This window comes from Nesoenas mayeri (genome assembly GCF_963082525.1).
Source record: "Nesoenas mayeri genome assembly, chromosome: 8".
Classification (NCBI taxonomy): Eukaryota; Metazoa; Chordata; class Aves; order Columbiformes; family Columbidae; genus Nesoenas; species Nesoenas mayeri.
The window spans coordinates 10,513,919-10,536,460 of NC_137554.1; the positions used below are offsets into that span (position 1 = coordinate 10,513,919).

The window sequence follows — 22,542 nt, forward strand, 5'->3', positions numbered from 1 at the left end:
ATCACTGTTTCCAGCACAAATGCAAACCACAGCCCCATACTGGCTACTGTGAAGAAAATTAACTCCATCCCAGCCAAAACCAACACACCTGAGTAAGGCTCTACACCTATACACAACACAGAGCTTTCTTTAAACATCAGCCACCTGTGTGTCTCAACTCAAAGTTGATGCTTTAGCAGGTGAGTTATTACCATACTAATGAGATATTTGAAACAGTCAAACATAACAATGGAAAAATTATTTTGCTATAGTTTTCTTACTTCCCTCTTCAGCCTTGCATATGCTTTTTCTTTCCTTTGCCAATGAGAGTAATACAAGAGTGTTACATCAAAGCCTTTTGGAAGCAGTGAGGTGCTTTGTTCTTTTAACAGAGCAATGAAAATATCATAAAGAGAGGTGAATGGAAGAACTCTTAATACCTGTACTGTCATGAGCCCACATAACCCAGTTTCATATATGCTCACATGCTAATAACCCAGCTATCTCAGGAAAATCTTAGAGTGTACAAATTGGGTTTTAAAAAACACTTGAGAATTGTGCTTTGTAGCTGAGAGAAGCATGATATTTGAAACTTTTTTTAAAATGAAAAAAGTTATTTTGAAAAAACCTCTTAGTTGCAATAAACATATTTCAGTTAATCATTGTTTTAACTTAGGAAATAGCAGCATGAAGTTACTTACAATGCCATATTAATTTGGTACTGTTTAAGTAACTCATTCTTACAATTGCAATTAAAAAAACCTATTAGATAATTATACCAGATGGAAGAATTAATGAGAAAAATCAGGCAGTCTGCTTATTCCAGTTCTTCAGGATCACTTCAGCTGCATCTAGTGTGCTGTCTTTCTGCAAAACAAGGAATATCACTATTACTGCAAGTATGGAGGTCCTGAAGAGAGAATAGCAGTCATGATCATATCATCCCAAATAAATATTTGGCAGTTTCACTTGCAGCCTGTAAATATCTGTCAGTCAGTTTTTCATTACCAGTTATACCTACAAATGCAGACTACACAAATAATTCATTGCTGATTCCTTGCAAATATTCATTAGTTATATTTAAAATACAACATTTTCTTAGCATTCATTCTATCAAATGTAATGAAAACAATACTTCTACAAATGCCAGGCATTTATGCAGTGATGTACTTCACAGCTCTGTACAGGAGACATGCTAACATCATTTCCTAACCTTTATGTTTACAGCTGGGAATTTTCAGTCTCCACACAACCAAGTTATGCTGTGAACTACTTAAGCATAATCCCTCCACATAAGGGTAACCTATCCACTGCCCAGTTGCATGGTTGGGCTACAACCTGGTGAGTCAAACAGGTTGTCTTTAACTTGACGTAATTAGTGCTGTTCATCCTGGGTAAGCCACATTTACAACTAGCAAGTTTTATCCTGGTTGTTATTGGCTCATAGTCTTTATACTTCATCACAAGAGCTAAGTACCATGAGAAGAAGCTGCGCTTCAGTACGGGTTCAAGGTAAGGCTCCAGCTGTGTGCTAGAGCAGTTAAGGGCTTGCACATGTTCCATCCTGCTGACTCTTGTTACAGAACAATCAGGAAACCACTCAGGACTGTGAGTTCACCAAAGCTTATGTACCTGTCCCCAAAGTCTTTCAGTCTTTTCAAGAACAGGTTCAGCAGAAAGAAGAACATGTGAAAGGAGGTGCTCACAAAAAACAAGTAAGATAATTTCCCATGTCTTTGTTTTCTTTTGTAATTTGGAGCTTCTGTGAGATCCTATGTATTTTCAGGTAAATGAGCTGAAGTTGAAGGTGACCTCTTCACTGTTTTGTTTTTGGAAGCGGAATGGGCATGAGATACACCACTCTGCTATACAATTATTCTCTGCTCTAGATTATAGAAACCACCTTAATTGACAGCATACCTCTGTCATTCCTGGTCAATAATGTTTCTATAAAATCCACAGAGCAAGCTAAAAAAGGCCTAGCCACCCAAGCTGTTTTCTGCCAGTTGCCCTTCTTTGCCATGCCACCCATATTTATCGTTTAAAGTCCCTGAGCAAAAAGACAGCTGAAGCTACTTTGTGCTGAATTTTACACCAAGCTGACTTTCTGTTCCTAAACCCATCCAGCTCAGGAGATCCTGGGCAAAATGTAAGAGGCTCATGCAGATTTCTGTACTGCATTGATATTTAGGAATCTTGTATCTTCCCAGAACACAAATTTACCTTAATGAAGCAGAAACGTATATATTTTTCAAACTGCCTTTTTGTCTCAGGACCACAGAATGCTGAAAGAGGAATTGCTGACAGCTTCTGAAACATCAAACAGAAATATCATTTTATATAAGAAAAATCTATTTTAAGCATGATGATTTTATTATTCAATTTCTAGAACTTTCTCTCCCAACATGAGGCAAGTACAAGGTTTAGTTTTGTATGCACTAGCTAGTCTTAACTAAATTCAAATTGCTTAAGCAAAACATTTCAAATGTACTTTTTCTACAACTAGCATTTAAGCATGCTGAAATAAAAGTGCTGGGACATAACACAAACCTACAGGGTACATTTTCAGCACTTTTAGCAATATTTTAGCCACATAATTATCAGCAGTTACAATAAACACCAAATAATATTTTGAATGGAATACCTCTACTAGGTTATTAAATAAGTACGACTGCACTGCTCTTGCTTTCAATAGAAAAGCATTTACAAAACTAGAGTATGACTAAGACAGCTTACCTTAGATGTTATCATCCATTTGACAAATTTATAATCATAAGGTTGTTTCTCATCTACATCAGAAAGATCCACATCTAAAAAATTAAATTTAAAACATTTTAACATTTCCTAGACTCCATTGGGAAGGCATTCATTAACAGCACTTTATTTTAGTTAATATTTAAGAATAAAAATGTATGCTATTTTAAAATATAATTTAAAATTATACTATAACAATTAAAGCAGGCAAACAGATTGAACCTTTCCATTCCGACCTGAGCACTTGCTTTTCATTCAAAGCAAATTCTGACATGTAGCTTGCAAGAAAGCCATGCAGTGCTTCAAGAAGTCCTCAAGTCTGAGCTGTTGAGGCATCAGGACTGTGGAGGGTATTGATGGGCGTATTAATTGCATGGATAGCAATAATCACTGCAATTTCCCCTCTCATCTGTGAACCAGAGTATCTAAAACTTTGACACATGGTAGCACTGCGAGGTCCATCCGTGTTTAAACATTTAGTGTGTCTGACAAGTGCCACTAGGACCAACCAGTCTGTGAAAAATGTGGAACTAGAAAATGTTCCCCTGTGGGAACTCTTCCTCAATGTTACCATAACCTGAATTTCCAAAAGGTTTTGTAAATGTTGGTAGCATTTTATAATGTTTAGAATCAGAATGCCTCCAAGAGCCTTCAGGTTATGACTTCAGATTAAGAAAAACAAACAAACATACATACAAATGGGTACCAACTCAGGATATAAAACCAGGTGCTTGGCTCTCAAACTTTTTCATAATCGTAGGACTTTTGAAAATATAAATTTTTATCCATCTCTTTTATCCTCTCTAAAACCTTGCCAAAGCTTTGCAAAACATGGACAATAGTTAGGATCACAAAGGCTTTGCTGAAGCTTATAAAAATCTACCTCCCAGGCTAAGGTCAAACAGAAAACTTCAGTCCTACTTAGTACTTCTGACATTATGCAAATATGAAATGAGAGAATAGTTTAAATGAAAGTTGCATTTCCAGTTTAACTATAATATTTGCTTTCCATACCCTTTTTAATAAACTTTATACTAACTTAATGTAGAAACATCAACAATCATGAAGTATCCTCCATCTGGAATGACAGGCTGTAGTCCAGCTCCCTGCAGTAGCTGAGCCATCCGATCACGCTTGCTCTCCAGCTCTCGAGACAGTGAGTAAAAATAGCAGTCTGGGTCATCCATGCGTTTATAGTCTATCCAAAATGCTTGTGCCAAAGCCTCCTGCAAACATAATCAATGTTGAAAGCACTCATGGACACTCACACACTTCCTACTGAAATCACATGGATTTTTATTCTATTCTGGCCCTCATTAAGCAAATTAGCATACACAAATTACACAAATTATATCCAAGAGCGTAATGTGCTGTTTACTTTGTGCTGTGGCAACACCCAAAGCACCCAAACATTTGCTAAGCACTAACCTCATACAGAAGCCACAGTCCTTGACACAAGGGTTTACAGTCTGAATTGAAGCAAAATTTAAACAATTGATAATATTGTATCATAGAATACTAGAAACTAGTAGACAGAGATAATGCTCAGTAGAACAAGACCTTATTGCAACAACTTTTATTTGTATTTGCTAGGAAACCACTAAGATTGTCATTTTTATGCAAGAAGCAGCAGTTTGTAGGTGAAACAAGAAAGAATCTGCAAGGCTGTGATTTTTTTTTTAATGTCTGGTGAGTTGATCCAATTTGTCTCCTCTTCTTGTACCCCAGAATATATATTTTGACCAAAAAAAACCCAACTTCATTGTTGTGACTATTGTTTTATTACAGTGATGCCTACAGTTTTGCTATGCCAAAAAATAACCTCCTCTGCCCCATCTGTACCTACCTGTAATGGAGTTGGACAAGTATACAGTGTATTTTGGTGAACAACTTGCAAATGCTTAATCAGGTTCTGGGGGCCAATAGACCAACCAAGCTAAGGGAAGAAAGCACACTGGTATTATACTTAGAGCAATAACATTACTGAAAATTAAAGAATATTAGTCAATGTCTCAAGTTTTTCTAATTTAAGAATTGGTGATGAATTTGTTCCAATAAAGAATTCAGAAAAGATCTGGTTTACACAAAGATTGCTGAATGATGCCCTTAAATTCTAGATTTGGAGCAACAGCTATAGTTTCACTTAGCCCTGTCTCAGAGTATTGAGCAAAATTTTAACTCTTCATATAACAAAAGTCAGAAATCAAACTGAGCATTTATTAGGAATGTTATTCCTAATTGTTTTAGAAGCTTTCCATCTCATAAGCTCCTGTGTCAAAGGTGGTTTGAGCATAAAAGAAAAGCTCAGTACTGCATCATGCATGTCATGGTTCAGTTTGAACACAGGTGAGGAAAAAATAATGTAGTTGCCAAATGGTTTCATATTTTTGTTTACTTTCTAATAGGTATTTTAAAGCAAAATATTATCATTAAATATTTTACAGCAATATAAGCTATTCCACAGCATACTATTATTACAATCTGAAAAAAATGTCAAGTTAAAATATAATATACACGTTTTCTCCAAGAATCTTGACTGGTTTTGAAAAAATCATACTGTGTTTATTTTCTTAGTCTTGTTTTCTCAGAAGAGCTTATTAATCAAGAGACAAGAATGAAAACATAGGTGTTTCAGGACAGGTAATTGCTCCAGCTGAATGCTGTCTTCATGTTTTGGAGACATGGAGATTTGCCAGAAGTTTTCAAAAGACAGGTCACAAAAACAGAGACATTTTAGTATTATAAATGCATTCTGTTCTTTATAGAGCTGAACTCTTTTATATTGATTCTTCTTACCTTCCAACCAGTCACACTATATGTTTTTCCAGCACTTCCTATCGTTATCGTTCTTTCCCACATACCTGGCAACGTAGCTGTATATAAAATAAAATTAATTTGGTACATGTGTACTCACATATTCCATGCAGCTAGAAAAACCATACTGCCCATAGCTCAGAGCTATATGTTAATATATCATTGCAACATATTAAGTGATGATAATATTCTAAAAATTATAGCAACTGTAACAAATGAGAAAGGATATATGAGCCAATGCTTTTTGGCATGAAAAGAAGGTAATGATTAATGAAAGGAGAAATAAAAGGCAGAAAATCAGAGGCACAGTTTGTGAAAGCTACATGTTAGTTATCCTCAGCTAAAAATGTAGAATTATTCATATGAAAGATATGATCTAATAAGTGGCTACTAATTCATCTCAGTGCCTGATAATAGCACCACATAAAATAATAACTTGGAAACTGCAAGCCATTTTAATAGAGTTGTCCAGCTGTTCAGTGTCACTGGCTGTCTCAGAAATCAGAAAAGAATTACTAAGACTTCTAACCCAGAACTGAATACCAGAAGAACCAGAAAACCAGCAAAGTGAGTAAATGACTTATGTTTTATTATATCATTTGAGTAGGCCTGGGGCTGACCAACAACAGCAGCTAGCTAAGGATGTCTGCAGGGATTAAGGGGTGTGTGGAGGCCTATCACTGTCTCTGTATTTGCATCTGGTAGGAGACCAAGACCCTTGTTTCTTTTCCAAGGAGATGACAGAGCAAAGATCTCTTCCTATAGGTTTGCATATTTTTTTTTCTGTACACTGCTTCAGAGGAGCTCTGTTTGGACTCTAACTTAATTACTTTTCAATGGAAACAAATAAATCGAGACACACTTAAGTATGAGATACGAAGTTAGACAAGGTCATACCACTACTGCAATTGCAGTGGCCAACAACATCCAGCCCCACCTCATTTGTACACTGGAACCACTCACTACCAATGAATCTGTCAATTGCTAAATCCCCTCTCCAGGGGGTCAGTGAACAAAGACTTCCCAAATAAAACCACTGAATTTCATAAGGAAGTTTTTGCAGCAGTTATCTGCATTAGACATGGTATAAGTCTTTACAGTTATTTGAAACGTACTTTTTAAGCATACTTGACAAGAAGAGAAAACAGCAGGAAAGAAACCCACATTCCTATTAGCCCACCCATATTCATTCAAGTGCTTTGTGACCTTTAAAACAAACAGGCAGTTTGAACAGATGCATCTTGTAGGTCGCTAGGTCAAGATCATACTTCATAAAGGCAACCAAACTAACTCTCAGACTGAAAAAAGAATTGAATTTCAAAGCTAATGCCCTCTAGAGTGAGATGGTTTTGCCACACAGTCATAGGAATTCAACCTTGGAGATGGAATGTAACAGCACTTCAAACAACAGCAGCAGCCAAGTGGCACAAGGAAAGAAGCAGATCCATTGCTTTTACAAGCAGCAAGTTTTAAACAGAGAGGGAAATCCCTCTGTGCCATACGGCAAAATCATTATCTGACACCATAGCCAAGCCTGACTAGAATTTAAAAACTAATAAACTGCAAACTAACACAGGTAAGAAGCCTGTTACCTGGGATGGCACTCAGCTTGTTGAGAGGCTTGTTCAGAATCCTCAGTTACAAGATGCAATCTCTAAGTCTGCCAGTGCAACCCTAATCATTACTTAGAGGAGGTCCACGGTTTTACAGAAGTCACATAATGATGAGAAACATGATTAAGTGCTCTACACTACAGAAAACCGCTTAAGTGACAGCACAAAGACCATATTAATTTTATTATCTGTGGCTAGCAACCTCTGTTAAATTGTATTAAGTAACCACCAGCCCCGGTAGACTGATGCAATATCAGTTTCACATCTCTCACAAGAATAGCGTCCCTGTGTTTGATGGAATATGTAGAGGTCAATATGGAAGTTTTAAAATAGTGAAATAACAGATGCATTTTTTCTTGTATTATCTTTTGTAGACTTAAAAAAAACCCAAACAAACAAATAAATTTAAATAAGAGACAATTTTGTTTCTTTTACTGAAATGACATTGTTTACAGTGTTACTCTGACAGTTTTATGGTCATTTCAACACTAAAGTTAAAGACGAGATTGTGGGATCTGTTGAACAATATGTACCCAAACCTAGCTGACAACTGTCTAGGCTTTAACTTGCATTATCATTACATGGTATTTTTACATTTTACGCTAAACTACAGAATGCTTTTTATGGAACTGGAAATGTTTTGGTTTGAAGCATTAAAATTACAATAGTGATGCTAATGAACAATAAGCATCACTGTGTCTTAAGATTTCACCCCCTGTTCACTAAGGCAAAGTGTAGAAGACATCATGAGTGCTTGGACCTGCTGCCACTACAAAAGCAAATGGATCACCTTACACCACCCGCAGGGATTTTGGTTGAAGACAGCTATTTGCATGAACCACCTGCTAAGCCCATGAAGAAGGCTTTAATTTAACTCATTTTACTTTGCAATTGGGACATGATAAGCCACATATGATCAGTTACTGTGGTAACTTGTTAGAATGCAGTGACTCAAATTACTATCACATTAATATACCCAAAATGTTCCCTTTCTCCCACATCTGAAGGTCTTCAAGAAGGCATCACTATCAAGGCACCACAACAGCCATGGAATTAGGCTGCTTTCAAAACAAATTCATAGTCTACACATGGAAAATACAACCCATGTACTGCAGCTGTATAATCAGCAACTGTGCAGCTGAGCTTATAAGTATTTCAAGATCATTTAGATAAAACTTCCTTTTTATTACCTATAAGATTCAGATTTTACAATTACGTAGCCCCCACTAATGGAAAGTTGCTTTTATTGCCACTCTACACATATGGAATTGAGGCATAGAAGCAAAATTATTCAGCATTCAACCAGTGGTAAGGCCAGGGAAAAAGCTAAGCTTTTTCATACCTAAGTTATGTCTCTTGACTTCATTGTTGAATCTCAACTAGATGTCTCTATTGCAGACAACTGAAATGTGCCTTGACTATGACAATAAGTACATCATGGTAGGGAATAGACTGCCTTAGCTTCTTGAATGTTGGGGTATACTGCTTATTACAGAACTTGGCTAGCAGCTGCTTATATAGAATTAGCTTGGCATGACTAAGTTTGTTAGCATAACTTCTGCAAGCTGTGAACCTTTGAACTTTCTGTTTAATTAGGTAAAAAAAGGCCTCAGTTTTCAAGCAAGAAGGTAAGGGGCGCTGCAACCCTGGAGATAAGTAAAGCAACAGAACAGCATCTAAAGAATTTTTTGGCTATTACCAAGAACTTATTTTCTCCAGCTACAGGTGCAAAGTAGCAACTGAAGGTCAGAACTTTAATTGACAGCCTACCTGACAAAAATGAAGAGATCCAATGAAGAATAGAGGGAGACTCCAGACTCTAATTTTGCAATTGGCCCAGAGTGATGTATGGGGGCTGGGGGCTTGCATTGTGAGGGTATAATTGTCCAAGTATTTTTCTCTCTTCAGGAGGCACCCAGCTTGAGCTGCTCTACACTGTACCTTGCAAATTGTTTTAGAAGAATTTCTGGAATCCATGCCTGAGTCTCTGCTACAAGAAACCCAGGAAAAAGAAACTTCCATAACGATCGTAACAGGTAGTTCATGCAAGATCCTGCCATTAGAAACAAAATGTCTGTCATATAAGAAGGAAGTTTTGGGGCTTGCAGATCCAAACCAAGACCACCACACTAGAAACCTTTACATAAATGCTTAGCTGTAGTATTATAGGACTGGGGAAGGAGTTCAGTAACGTGCACTGGATTCACTTGTTCTGAGACTGTGGGAGTGATTCCACCAAATTCAGTGAAACTCAGATCGAGATGTAAAACAAGCGGTACAGGGACATAACATCATATTTGGTTTTCTGGTTTGCTCTTGTAATGGTGCCTGACCCCTGTAGCAATACTGCATGAAGGTTTTAGCATGTTTTCACACTGCCCGGGCAGCAACTTCATGGTATTCAGTGTCCATTACTTAACACTATCTCTGCACTTTGGAGGGACAGTGTTCATGCACTATCTCTGCACTAATTGTGTTCCTCATTATGCACTCACTTGTTATCTCTACACTGTTTTGAGACGGAAGTTGTAATCTCTGTTCCTTCTATTAGTTTTTCAGCAAAACACAGTATACATCCACAAACAGCAGTTATACTTGTCAAGGCCAAAAAAATAACTGAAGAAGGATGGGATATTCAGATGATCCTAACTGATTTATGAGCATCAGTTCCACTGGTTTCTATGGGTATCTGCTCCAAAGTCACTGAAGAGCTTTTGGAAATTCTACTTCAAAATTATTTTAAAAAATATTATTCAGAAAAGGGAGGGGCTGTCTTCCTTATAGTCTCAACACTGTAAAATAGTCAAATCCTGAAGCCACTAGAACAAAGACTCATTGAAGCAACCATTATCTCCAAAAGGCACATTTACAACATAATTTCACAACCGCTTCTAAGACGCCACATAAAATTAGTACCTATTTTAATGTGTTTATGTCCTTTGTAGACCAGCCATTCATACACCTCATCACTGATGCACAGGGTATCATGCTTAATACAGAGATCAGCTATTACCTGGAGCTCTTCTCTTGTAAACACCTGGGATACAAGTAAGGGACAATGCATTAATCATAGTATTTAAGGCATACTCTGAAATGTACAGTAGTGTTAAAGCAGGAATCTTACCTTGCCTATAGGGTTGTGCGGGGTATTCAGAATAATTGCTTTTGTTTTCGAATTAAATTTATTTGCAAGTTCAGCAGGATCTAAGACCCAATCAGAGCTAGATACAGATTTTCCGCCATTTTTCTAAAACACAAGAACAAACAAAAAAATTTATGCATTACTTGAATACAACATGTTAGAGCCTAAACAGAGATACCCAACTTAAAACTCTCAGACACTTTCATAACCATACTTGACAACTTCTCCTAGGACAGATTGGATAAGGGACTTCTAGGAACAGGCAGGGAGGCTAAGGGCAAGGTAAATTATTATGGCAGTGGCTGTCATTTCCTGGCCACTGTCTGTCTTAAAGCCTCCCCAGAAACTGGTTTCCAGGATCTGGTTACACACATGCTGACTATAAGAGTGTGTAATGCAGGAAGCGCAGTCAGATGACAGGAGAGTTTATGGCCTTCCCAGATACTAGAAGGAGTGTGTGCCTGCTCGGCTGGGAAGATTGATCACCACTGCAGGGATTCAAGGTCTTTTCCTCCTCCTTGTCCACTTGAAAATGGTCAAATAGTTAAAAATGTGCACCGCTGAGGCTCTGGATTTGCTATGATATTACACATGGACAACAGAAGTTTGAGCCAGTTGCTGCAGAGAACAAAGAGCATGGCCACACTAACTTTCTGACATCTGCACGTTACTGGGAGAGGGCCAGACCAAAAACAAGGGCATGAAACAGAAAACACTTGGAGGAACTCTGTCATTCCAAACATTTCTAGAGAGAGGGCATCCAGAGGAACAGTCTCACCTATTCCCACTGCAGTCCTGGAGGTTTTGTCACTGTGTGATGTTCTGATTTCATGGTGTTCATGCAACAGCCCTGCCTCAAGAGCCCCTCAGCCCTCCCCACGCAAGGGTGCCCATCACCCTAGGCAACAGTAACAGGATCAACACTTTGCATCCAGAACAATCCTTGCAAGCTGCCAGCATAACACCAGCAGCATCCATTTGAGAATTAGCCCATACCAAAATTATTCCTTTTTACCAATAAAGGAAACAGTAATTCGAGTACATATAGCAAATATGTCTATGGCATGATTGCTCCTTTTTTAATAAGCAGATTTTGGAACATAAGTTATGTCCTGTCACTGTTGGAGTTGCTGAAGGGATCAGAAAACAAGTCTTCTGAAAACTAGTAAACAGAGAAATTGCACTGATTTGTGATCCTCCTTCCCTTAGTTGCACTGAAAGCATTTTCTGATTACATCCAAAAAAGGAATTTTGAACAGCTTTCAGAATGCACAAATTAAAGTAAATGATAAACATTGTACCACCTTTTCCAACATTAATAAAATATTCTGTCTTCTTTGGATTATTATTGTCTCAAACTTACACTATAGCAATCTATCATTTTTATACAATTAGATATTATTAAAAACTACACAGAAAAGCATCATCTAGATTGGGGTGTCAAACTCATTTTCACCAGGGGGCACATCAGCCTTGCGGTTGCCTTCAAAGGGCTGAATGTAATTTTAGGACTAGAAGTAGTTACATTTATATTGACCTGGAAAGTATTCATCAAACTGTATTGAGTGTAGATAAGAAACTTTATATGATAAATGATTTTTTAAAAGCTACTCACATATCTCAGTGGGATAAAAACAGGCTTTGCACCAGCCATCCTTACCATTGGTTCATAACAGTCATAAAACGGTTCTATTATGATTACCTGAAATTACAATCATCAGTATCAGAAACAGAGAATTTATGTGCACAATGCCATCATAATTCCAGATTTACTTTGGTGGTATGACTTGATCATGTCTCTGGCATGCTATCTTGATCTAATGTTGCAGAACATCACATAACAATGCCCTCAGTCTAGGTATGATAAGCAGTGCTCATTTTTGACAGCACACACAGACTGTTCTTCTATAGTTACACATTACAACTATTAAGATATAATATTAGGGATGTTTGGGTCCTGCACAGAGATTTAAAGGTGCAAGGAAAAGATGCAAAGATGGGAGATGGCAACAGCAAATTGCTGAACCATGGCACAGCTGCCCTAATCTTGTCCATGAAATTCCAGGATTCCCAAGTATCTAGAAAACCCTGAAGAATGGCTTAAGTCTTTAAATTTTAAAAGAAGAAAATCTTCAGGCAGAAAGAGAGGACAAATTCAAGGAAAACTGTGTAGAGGCTAGATAATACGAAAACAAAATAAACCAAAAAATCCAAATGCTAATAGCAGAGAACTGTTACAAACAAACAAACAAACAGAGAACTGCATATTAGAGCAACAGAAAAGCATGGAAAGATACAAATGAGAATACATTATACAAATAAAACCAACAAAACACTGAAAACAAAATGCATGACAACACAAAATGTTCTTGTCCACTACAGATATAAACAAATATTCCCTCAAACAAATTTTAGTATCGTCAAAAGGCAGACATCAGTAGTGAAGGGATGAATCATTACAGCTAGTACGGTAAATTAATATGCTGCTACCACACAATGGCCCAAACCAGAACTTGATAGACAGAGGTTATTCAAACACCAACAATACTTTGTGTTACCCTTAGTCTTCTGTTGCAGACAACAGCCCACAAGTTTTCTCAAGTAAGCAACCAGTGTGTATTGTGTACCCTAACAGTAACAGTGATACCTAAACTGCTACAGGTACTGTAAGTATGAAAGAAAGGAATATGTAAGTTGGTGAATGACAGGAAGACATCTAAAGGATAGTCTAATCACAGCTTCTGAAATCATCACATATGCAACTGTAGCAATTCAAATTAATGGAGGCCAGAAAGAAGCCCCAATGTTGACTTACATTTAAAAGTGGATGAATAAAAACCAGGCAAATTCTCATTTCAGTGAGTTCACGTGACTATTTCAAATAAAAACTTACTTCATCTCCCTCTTCAATTAATGCCTGTATTGTACTAAAGAGAGATCCATAAGCTCCCACGGTCACCAGGATATCTGTGAGAGGATCGATCTTTCTTCCACAAACTCTCTCGTACACTTGAGACAAGGCTTTCACCAGTGACGGATGTCCCTGTTTAAAGCAAACAAATGCAACTGATGGGTGTGTTCTTGACAATGTACAGGGTGTTTCAAAAAGACGGACCCAATTTCAAAGCAACTGCAGAACACAATTGGGTCCATCTTTTCAAAACACCCTACAAAGCCTATATTTAGCGGGTTTTCCATACTCCAGCACCAACTCATCCTCACCTCTTAGTCTCTTTCCCACTTGACCACATTTCCATCTGAAGCTCTTTTTGTTGCCTTCCTTATCTTTCAACTAAAAAATATTTGGTGCAAGGGGACTTTTATTCTTTTATATACTGCTGATAAACAGCACCTGTGATCAGAATAATGATTCATACAGTTATATCCCAAATCTCAGAGCACCATGTGCGTTCCCTATGGGGACATGGCAGTTAACCTACACTTCTCAATATGTGCAAAGAACAAGAAAACAAACAAAAGATCATATACAATACAGAAGTAAGAAGGCACAACTCTGTTTACTGAGAAGGACTGCATGTTTCCTGCTGTGAAAATATTTTTTTTGTTTTGGATACTTGGTAGAAATAGAAAACAGGTCCTTGACAAAATGCAACTATGTAACAGAAACCCTTCTCTGAAGTATTGAACATTGTACCTCTATACACAAGGCATAATATCATGAACTCTCCTGTAAACAAGAACATCACCATAAATTAAGGCTTACAAGTCGTTGCTGATTCAAATGAGAGACATTTCTTGCCAGGAGTGTGTCAGCAACGCAGGAATGCTGCACCACCCAAGTCACATTAGGCTGCTCTACAGGCCAGAGCTCCACAGTCATGAGAGGCCTGAGCGCCACTGGGAGCTGAGACAATATCTCAGTTATCAGATGGACGTGTATCATTCACACTCATCCCTCCCGTATTTGCTACCACAAACACTTCTGTTCAAAAACCCTAGAAATGCAGAAATTTGTAGAGGAAGTACAAAGGCTGAAGATGGAAATATTGGTAAAAATTCCTTTTTAATTACAATCTACAGTATATCTGCAAACATTCGTAATTATCATGGGAATTATCAAAGGATTTGGAAATAACAAAGTGACAAGTAAATACTGAATAATTGCATGCATTGGTAAAATTGTATTTATGCTTGATTTGCAAACTGGTTTAGAGAACCAGTTTGTGAATATTCACTGGAAGGTAGACTACAGCCCGTTCCCTCTGTAACTTTTCCCCCTGTGCCAAGGCTCCTCCAAAACCTTGTCTGCCTGGTGTGCAAAGACTTTTCAGGTACCTTATCGTAGGTGAGAAACATACTAATGTTTGATACAGTTCACTAAATCTCAGCCATCTTTTGTGTGTATCCAACACTAAATAATTGCTTTATACTTGTAAGTTTATATATAGCTTTATATATGTGTACATATATATATATCCTATTTGCAGAGACTCTTTACACAGAGCTAGAGGTGATTAAACAAATAGACCCAAATGGTAATGGGTCTATAAATTATAAGGAGACTCCATTCACTGAGGATTTTTTTTCTTTCCTTTCTGTTCTTGTGAGGCCCCTGAGTGTCCTAATACACCTTAATGGTCCAGATCAGCCTCTCCTGGGGCCTCTGCCAAGAGCTGTGCCACTGTTCCAGGGGCTTCATTTAAAGGCTATGCAGTAGGGTTGCTGGTCTGCAATTCAGTTACAGCCACACCTGTACCTGGCCATAGACCCTGCTGATCCCAGCCCCTATCTGTACATTGATTTTGTGGCTTGACCTTGGACCTGCCTCGTCACCCTAGACATGCCCAGTGACGGATGGGTTATGTCTAAGCATGGTCAGCATTGCTGTGCCTGACCAGTGGACTGACTTCTCAGCTGGCCCGCAGGTCCACCTCACCACCACAAGCTTGCGGGGTGATCTGGGCTGACCACAGCCACCATCTCTGGGCCTGCTCAGGTGCTGTGGGCCTGGGCCCTGGCTGGGGAGACCTGCACCGTGCTCGCAGTGATAGCTTGTCCTTTAGGTGGCTGCTCCCAGGCAGCTCTGATGCATGCAGATTCTCAGAGAACAGACAAAAAGTTATGATGGAATACATATAGATATATATAACAGCCAACACAAATGCTGGCCTATCGACCTATACATTGTTTTTCTAACACTGTTGCATAGCATGGTCATCTAGAAAAATATTAGACAGTCTCCTTAGATTCTTGTAGCAATCCTGACATGTGATTCTCAATTGTGTAATACAGTTTATCTTTACCACAAAATAAAAGAAAGACAAACCAAGCAAGGATGTGGTCAGACTCAAACAGTAAGTCTATTTGAATATCCTGCCTTCGACAACAATAAATGCCACACACACTCAGCTCAAGACAAATTCTACAAGCCAACTTACAGAATGGGTAGTGACCATCTTCCAGGGGAAAATATTAGAGTTTTCATCACTTTCTTATCTCCACTGAAATCTACTAAATGTTACGGGTGAATCTTTTCTTGATCCTAGAGGTATTGTCTCAAGTGGTATCAAGTATTTCTCATTCTACCATTATTGTATCTGATTCATGTTTATACTGGACATAAATGTATAATTTACACTCTTTAAACCATGAATTGACTCTTTGAAGATGTTCTGTCCTACATGTGCTCTACCATTTTGCTCTTGCTGAAGGATTCTGCCTTGAAGAAGCTTACACAGAGGATATTCATTAGTAACAGATAAGGCTACTAGATCAACTTAGTTTGGGACATAACCATACAAGCTACATATAAAATCAATTTAAAGCAAAGTCAATTTTTTTCCCTGTGTCATGCTCTGCACTGAACTTGAGTCCTCAACCTCCCCAGTACTTACAAAGCCTCTTGTGTACTGGTTCAGTCTGTCAACTGCTGCTGCCTTTGCGAGCTCTTCTTTAACGTAGCTGGGAGGGGATATGTCAGGAAGGCCTTGACCAAGATTAACAATTGAGGGATCTGCTGCCACCTTTGTAAATTCAACCCTGAGGGAAGAAAACACCTTAAAATTAACATTAGCAGATAAAATTATGTTTTTCTTCATTATCATTAAAAGCAAAAAAAAAAAAAAAAAAATTCACTTTGCCAAATTCATAGCAGTGGAAACAGGTTTAAGTAGGGAGCTCACATGGAGAGATGAGGGCTGGGACAATGGTCACAGGAGTCGGAGGGAACCCAATAAAAGGTGAACTTTCTGCACCCACGGAACAACTTTTCTGCCAGCAGAACTGTGCTCAGATGTGCACATGCACAAACACACAGTAACTCTGGATATGGGCAGAAACTGAACACTACCCTGTTTGTAAAATGAAGTAGATCTAATTAGAACAGACACATTGAATGATTTAAAGGCTAGATTCTGTCAAGTGAAGGTGCCATTTAAAATACCCAGTCACTTCAGAGTGGTTTTTTTGTTGTGGCTTATGTGTGTGTGTGTGTAATTTTATGCAGACTGTTTCACGCTGTTCATTCATTAGCTGTTCCTACTAGCCTGCCAGATATGAACATCAGGATTTTTGAACATCTTTTTTCCCCCCTTCACAGGTAAGCTTTACATTTTACCCTTTCCTCCTCAGTCAAACGTTAACAAGATTTAGGAAAACAAAATACCAAACAAAACCAAAAATACTGATATAATATCACAGTTCTGTTTAAAATTAATACAAATTGCTAAAAATGAGTTTGAGGCTGGGTGATGAAAACACCTTGTGTGTGTGTGTATATATATATACACACATATATATGCATACAACTAATGTAAGCCTTGAACTGTGTTTTTACCAACTTTGACAATATTGCTTTAAGACCAATTTAACACCTAGAAAAAAGTGTATTAAAATAGTGAGCTAAATTATAAAGACACATATAATGGCTTTGAAAAGAAATCTGACTCACTGGGTAAACACAAATCAAGTGTAAATGAAATACATTACTCAACAAAATTAATATTTAAATTTGAAAGTTAGTTATACTACCATGCCCAAGAGTTATACTTGTCTTATGTGGTTTACTAGATGAAGAGAAGCCCAAGTCTAATATTTAAACCTCAAGAATAAGAATTAATTCACACTTTTAACTGAATTTGGTTCGCTGCTTCTAAGCAGGTAGCAAATATATATCAGCAGAGACAGCAAGTGCTATGTACTGTCCTACTGGCAATAATTATCAATTTGGAAAGAAAATGTCAGCCAAAGACTTTTTCTGGAATTCGCAGATACTTTCCTTCTACTTACCAAATATTGCTATCAAGACCTTCAATTCGTCTTGTGTTTTTGTGTCTGAAGGCCATTGTCTGCGGGATCAAAATAACAGACAGAAGGGTTTTGTTAAGAAAGACAAAGTACTTTATTGTTGGATTCTGCATGACTGTGTTGGCTTGACTGAAAACAAGTTAATTTTCTTCATGTAGTTAGAAACCTTCCTTTTTTGTAGCTAGCATGGTAATTGTTTTAATTTAGTTTGAGAACAAGAAATAACACCCTGGCACGGAGTTAATGTTTTTAACTGCTCTGGCCTGAGCCAAGGACATTCTGAGCTCTGCCCACAGGTGTGAAGCAGTGAGGAAGGGGGGTGCGGATGGGACAGAGCTTGCCTAAACACCCAGACTGATCCATAAGAGTATTCTATCCCATTAGCATCATGCTTCATATTTAAAGAGAGCTGGAATCTTCCAGCTTGGTTTCTCGGAGCCAGGACAGAGACAAGTTCAGGGCAGTTCTGTTCGGGACTTTCTTTCAATCGGCCTTTGCCATCCTGCCGTTTGCAGAGGACTCTTGGACCCTTCTCTCTCTTCTCTCTCCGGGATCAGCTCTTCGGGACCAGGTGCTCCTTCCTGCGACTGGCTGCTTGGTGCACACAGAGTTTGTGAGGAACTGTATTTAGTATCTTTTATATTATTTTTCCATTTTATATATATTAGTAGTAGTTATTAGCGTTATTTTATAATTCTATTAAACTGTGTTTATCTCAGTCCACAAGTTTCTCCCTTCCCTTTCAATTCTCTCCTCTATTTGGAGGTGGGAGGTTATATTGCTAGCTTGGGTCTAACCATGACAATGACAAACCCTCCATCATGCTTTCTCAGATATACCATTCATTAAAGCTTCTATAATAGCTTGAATTCAGACTAATAAGAAAATACCCAAAAATGTCCTAAATTCTCATTCATCATTATCTAAAGACACTGAACTTTCAGCAAGGATGGAGCAGGGGCATAATTTAGCTTAATAGCTTTAAAAGATGACCTAAAAAGAAAAAAAAAAAAAAAAGAAAAGGCTACATTCTTTTTCTTTTCTATGATACAGTTAAACAACTTAAAGACTGTTATTTGTAGCCGGGTTCCTGCTCAATCCAGTTTGGAAAGCGTGCATCTTCAATGTAATTTTATTTGTTAAACTCATGGGTAAGAGGAAAACAACAAAGACATTTCCTATTTTCATTCAGACTTCGAAAACTTTAAAGGATTTACTTACAGCACAGAAAAACCACATTAGAACATGTTTTTGCTGTATATTCAGACCTTCAGTTAAGCTCTTGGAAAACTTCTTTAGAACAGACTTTCAATGAGTACTCTCCATAAAGGCAGAGAAAAACATATTGATGGTTGTGGTACTTTTAAGCTAAAAAGAGATAAGTTAGTGGAAAAAAGAGATTTATTTCTATGGGCAAACAAAAGAAGTGCAAGCCCATTTCTGTCTTTGCAAACCAGCTTGATACTAGAAAGAAATTACATAGGAATTATATAGTCTCTCGGTACTCCAGACACTCCTGTTTCTTTGAGTCAGACTACTGATTTTAGTGACTTTTACCACTGATAACTATTGTTATTGTCTGCAAGATTCAAAACCTATACTCTAGCTACCCTAACTCTGAAAATAAAATGTCTGCATTACCATTACGTCCCAAATTTCAAGTTCGAATCAATGGCAATGACTCACAGTGGAAATATTATGCAGGCACATGTTTGCGCTCAACCTGTTCACCGTACCGAAGCTACCACATACATAACAATTTGTAAAGTGGGAAGCTAGAAAATTAACAGACACATCTGTGTTCATATGTCTTCTCTAGAGATCTCATTCTGACCTCATCTATGAGACACAAATACCAGAGGAATCAAGCACAGGACACATTTTATTTGTCCAAAAGAAGAAAACCATTAAGATAACTAGACAGCTAACGTTGCACCTTCTTGACACAGAACATAGAGGGAGTTCTGACTAGGTAATCTATACTGCATCTATTTAAAAACACACATATGGTTGAGAAGATGAATCCAATTTTACAGTGCATGTCTTGGTAAATATGATTAATGTTTGGCAGTACTGTATAACTGTACAAATAACTGTAATACTGTACAAATAACACAGGTACTACTTAGACTGAGCCTCCTACACACATCTTTTCACATGTTAGACTGTTTCTCAGACTACAAGGAATAAGACCTCTCACCTTGAATCTTTCCAGTGAATAATGAGAATTCTGTATTCTGCTACATGTAAATTTGTTCCATTGACCAGCTCCTCTTGAAATTGTTTCAGTTTTCTAAAAGCTAAAGGTTTATCAACTGCATGACTTTCATAATTAACTCTACAATGTAAATTTTAACTGCATTAAGTAACCTTCCCTAGCTAAAAATGTATTAACCAGTAAAATAAGGATCCACCTTGCAGTTCTCATACTATTTTAAGTTTAAATATTCCATTACTTAAGTTTTCCTATTTATTTTTTCTTGTGCCTTGAAACTAGTTTTATAACAGAACAGCTGGACCTGCATTAGTTTTCAGGTTTTCACAGATTCACCTTACAGTGAGATTCAGGTCCACCTTATTAATTTGAGAAAGCCAACCAATTAACTGACATCTTGAAATGATACTTTAAGCAACACTCTTCTTCCACAAGGTCATGAGAATTCTTAAGACTCTTACATTTTAGCACAGTTAAATCATCACTTGATAATCTTCGAGCCATTTCTAGGTGCAAGGCTAGGATTTCCATGAGTTTAAGATCAGCGTTAAGCAGCATCAAGCTCTAACTCTGACCTCCTGCTTTCCATAACACCTTCTGTCAGGGAAAGCACCTGATAGAAAGTCAGCTGCTACTCATATTTATCTTTCTTCCTAATGCAAAGAAACTTGTGATTAAATTTAATGGTAATATGTTTAATAACAACAGAAGCATGGTGCATAATTAAATTGTAGAATTTATATGTCAAAAGCTACAAATGAAGGCAAGATCTTTCGAAAATTTAAAAACAAAACAACCAAGATTAGATTTCAGCATGTTTAGTGAGAATATCCAACTCCATTATATAGAATATAAATACTGACAGCTTATGAACAACTGGCTGAGGCAAATGATGACCTTCAGAAAGTGGCTTGCACATTCAAACTTCTCATATGGGTAAAATGTAACACAACTATCCAGCATAATGTTTTGAACATCTCTTTTGAAGGATCTGACATATGCCTTGGTTGACCTGAGGTGCTGACTAGATAGACATCTGTCCTGACCTGCAAACACAATTTACATTCCAATGTTCTATAAGAAATGCAAAGTGCAACCTACAACAACCTACCATGTTGCAAAGTTCTGCTTTCTCTCAACAAAACCAGAAGACTTAAAATTACGTTAAACAATCTTATAAGTAGTTAAACTGGGAAACAGAGAGGATTCTATATAAAATTAAGTTTAAGATACTTGTATACCCTGTGTTATTGCAATATCAAGAAGCACCACTACTCTTATTTAATTAAATGAAAACTGAGGTGCAAAGAAATTATTTTTTTTCCAAATGTCTGTGATAAAGCTGTCTCCTGTATCTCAAGCTCTATTGCCCTAACTGCTGGGCAATCCTTCTGGTGCAATATGTGCTAACATGAATTTAAAGACTGGAAAGGATACACAAAGCAATAATCAACAAATATGTGTTACACTAGTGTGGTTAAATATTTGACTGATTCAAATATCTTATAATGTTCTTGATATTAAATGCTTGCATCAATGTAACAAAAATAAGGAAAACACAGCTAATGCATATATACTGGCATCATTGCAAAATTAGTGCATCTCAAAACTATTTTGTGCAGTATTTTAATCTATGAAGCTGAAGGAATACTTACTGCAGAGGCTGAAAGCTTCCTGGATCTGGAAAGCAAATTCGTTCCTAGTTGGGATGGTCTAACACCAAGGCAACAGAAGCTTCGTGAAGCAAAAAGCATGCCTGTACAATAGCGACCTGAAAAAACGTACAGATCCCAGGAATTAGTTTCTACACATCACTAAGCAATTCTAAAATATAAGAACCCGTTCTTTTCTCTTCAGTGATTTTGTTTCATTTTCATTGAAATAAATTCTAGTAAATTATTACCTCATCATGTTTGTATGCATCGAGAAGGAAACTTTTACCTGACAGTGCTGGAAAAGGTTTCTGGATGTCCTCTAAAAGGACGGTTTCCTGTATTTGACAGCACTGATCTTCTTTTCCTTGAATGTCAATTAAGAGTGTATGCAATTCAAGGTTCTAAGTCTGTTAGAATTGTTGCAAACATGTGTTTGTGTAATAAAAATTGCTACTACAATTGCAATTTAGACAGCAAGAGAAAGAGCCCAATTTTTAAAAAGTCACACAGCTCTAAAACTGGTTGCCATTTTCAAATGTTTCAAATCAGATATTCTGCAACTGAGATAATTAAGATCACCAGTCATACTGGAGAGGCAGACCTACACACTTTATAGATATGTAAACTATGCTAAGTTTTGCCACAGTGACTTAGCAAACATCAAGTATCTACTATGGCGGGAAACAGTTAGAAAGGATGTTCTGTGTGGAGTAACAAATCATTCACTGGTAACATGTGCCCTGTTAACCAAGAACTATAAAAAAGAGGAGCTGGAACTTCAGGCAACTATTTCAATAATGTGTTTTTAAAACATTGCCAAAATGCCTGAAATGTGTAAGAGAAAACCATAACCCATAGACCTCTGTGAGGAACACAGTAGCCACAGCAGTATAATTATTAACTTTGTTTTCCATTGTTTACTCATTAAAGAACAAATAATCCCTGCTTCTACCCAGACTTTGCCACCTGAAAAGGGCAAGAAAACCAAGAAGAACAAAAACAACTATACTATTTGTGTTAGAAACAAAGGAATACCATTGCCTGCTTTGCTTACAAAAACTAATTATGTAACATACTATCTTAAAATGTGACTATAACAACAGT

General features: G+C 37.4%; 1 protein-coding gene across 1 annotated transcript; it reads right to left on the minus strand.

Annotated features, from left to right (window-relative positions):
- Positions 1-760: 760 nt before the first annotated feature.
- On the minus strand, positions 761-21,595 carry KYAT3 (kynurenine aminotransferase 3; the record flags this gene model as incomplete). The annotated part of the gene is given in 15 exon segments (XM_080349201.1): positions 761-846; positions 2,203-2,289; positions 2,716-2,789; positions 3,773-3,959; positions 4,580-4,669; positions 5,530-5,606; positions 10,077-10,197; positions 10,285-10,407; positions 11,918-12,004; positions 13,196-13,345; positions 16,158-16,302; positions 17,551-17,609; positions 21,439-21,540; positions 21,545-21,580; positions 21,584-21,595. Coding segments are annotated over 15 exon segments (1,413 nt in total). The 3' UTR covers positions 761-783.
- Positions 21,596-22,542: the final 947 nt, after the last annotated feature.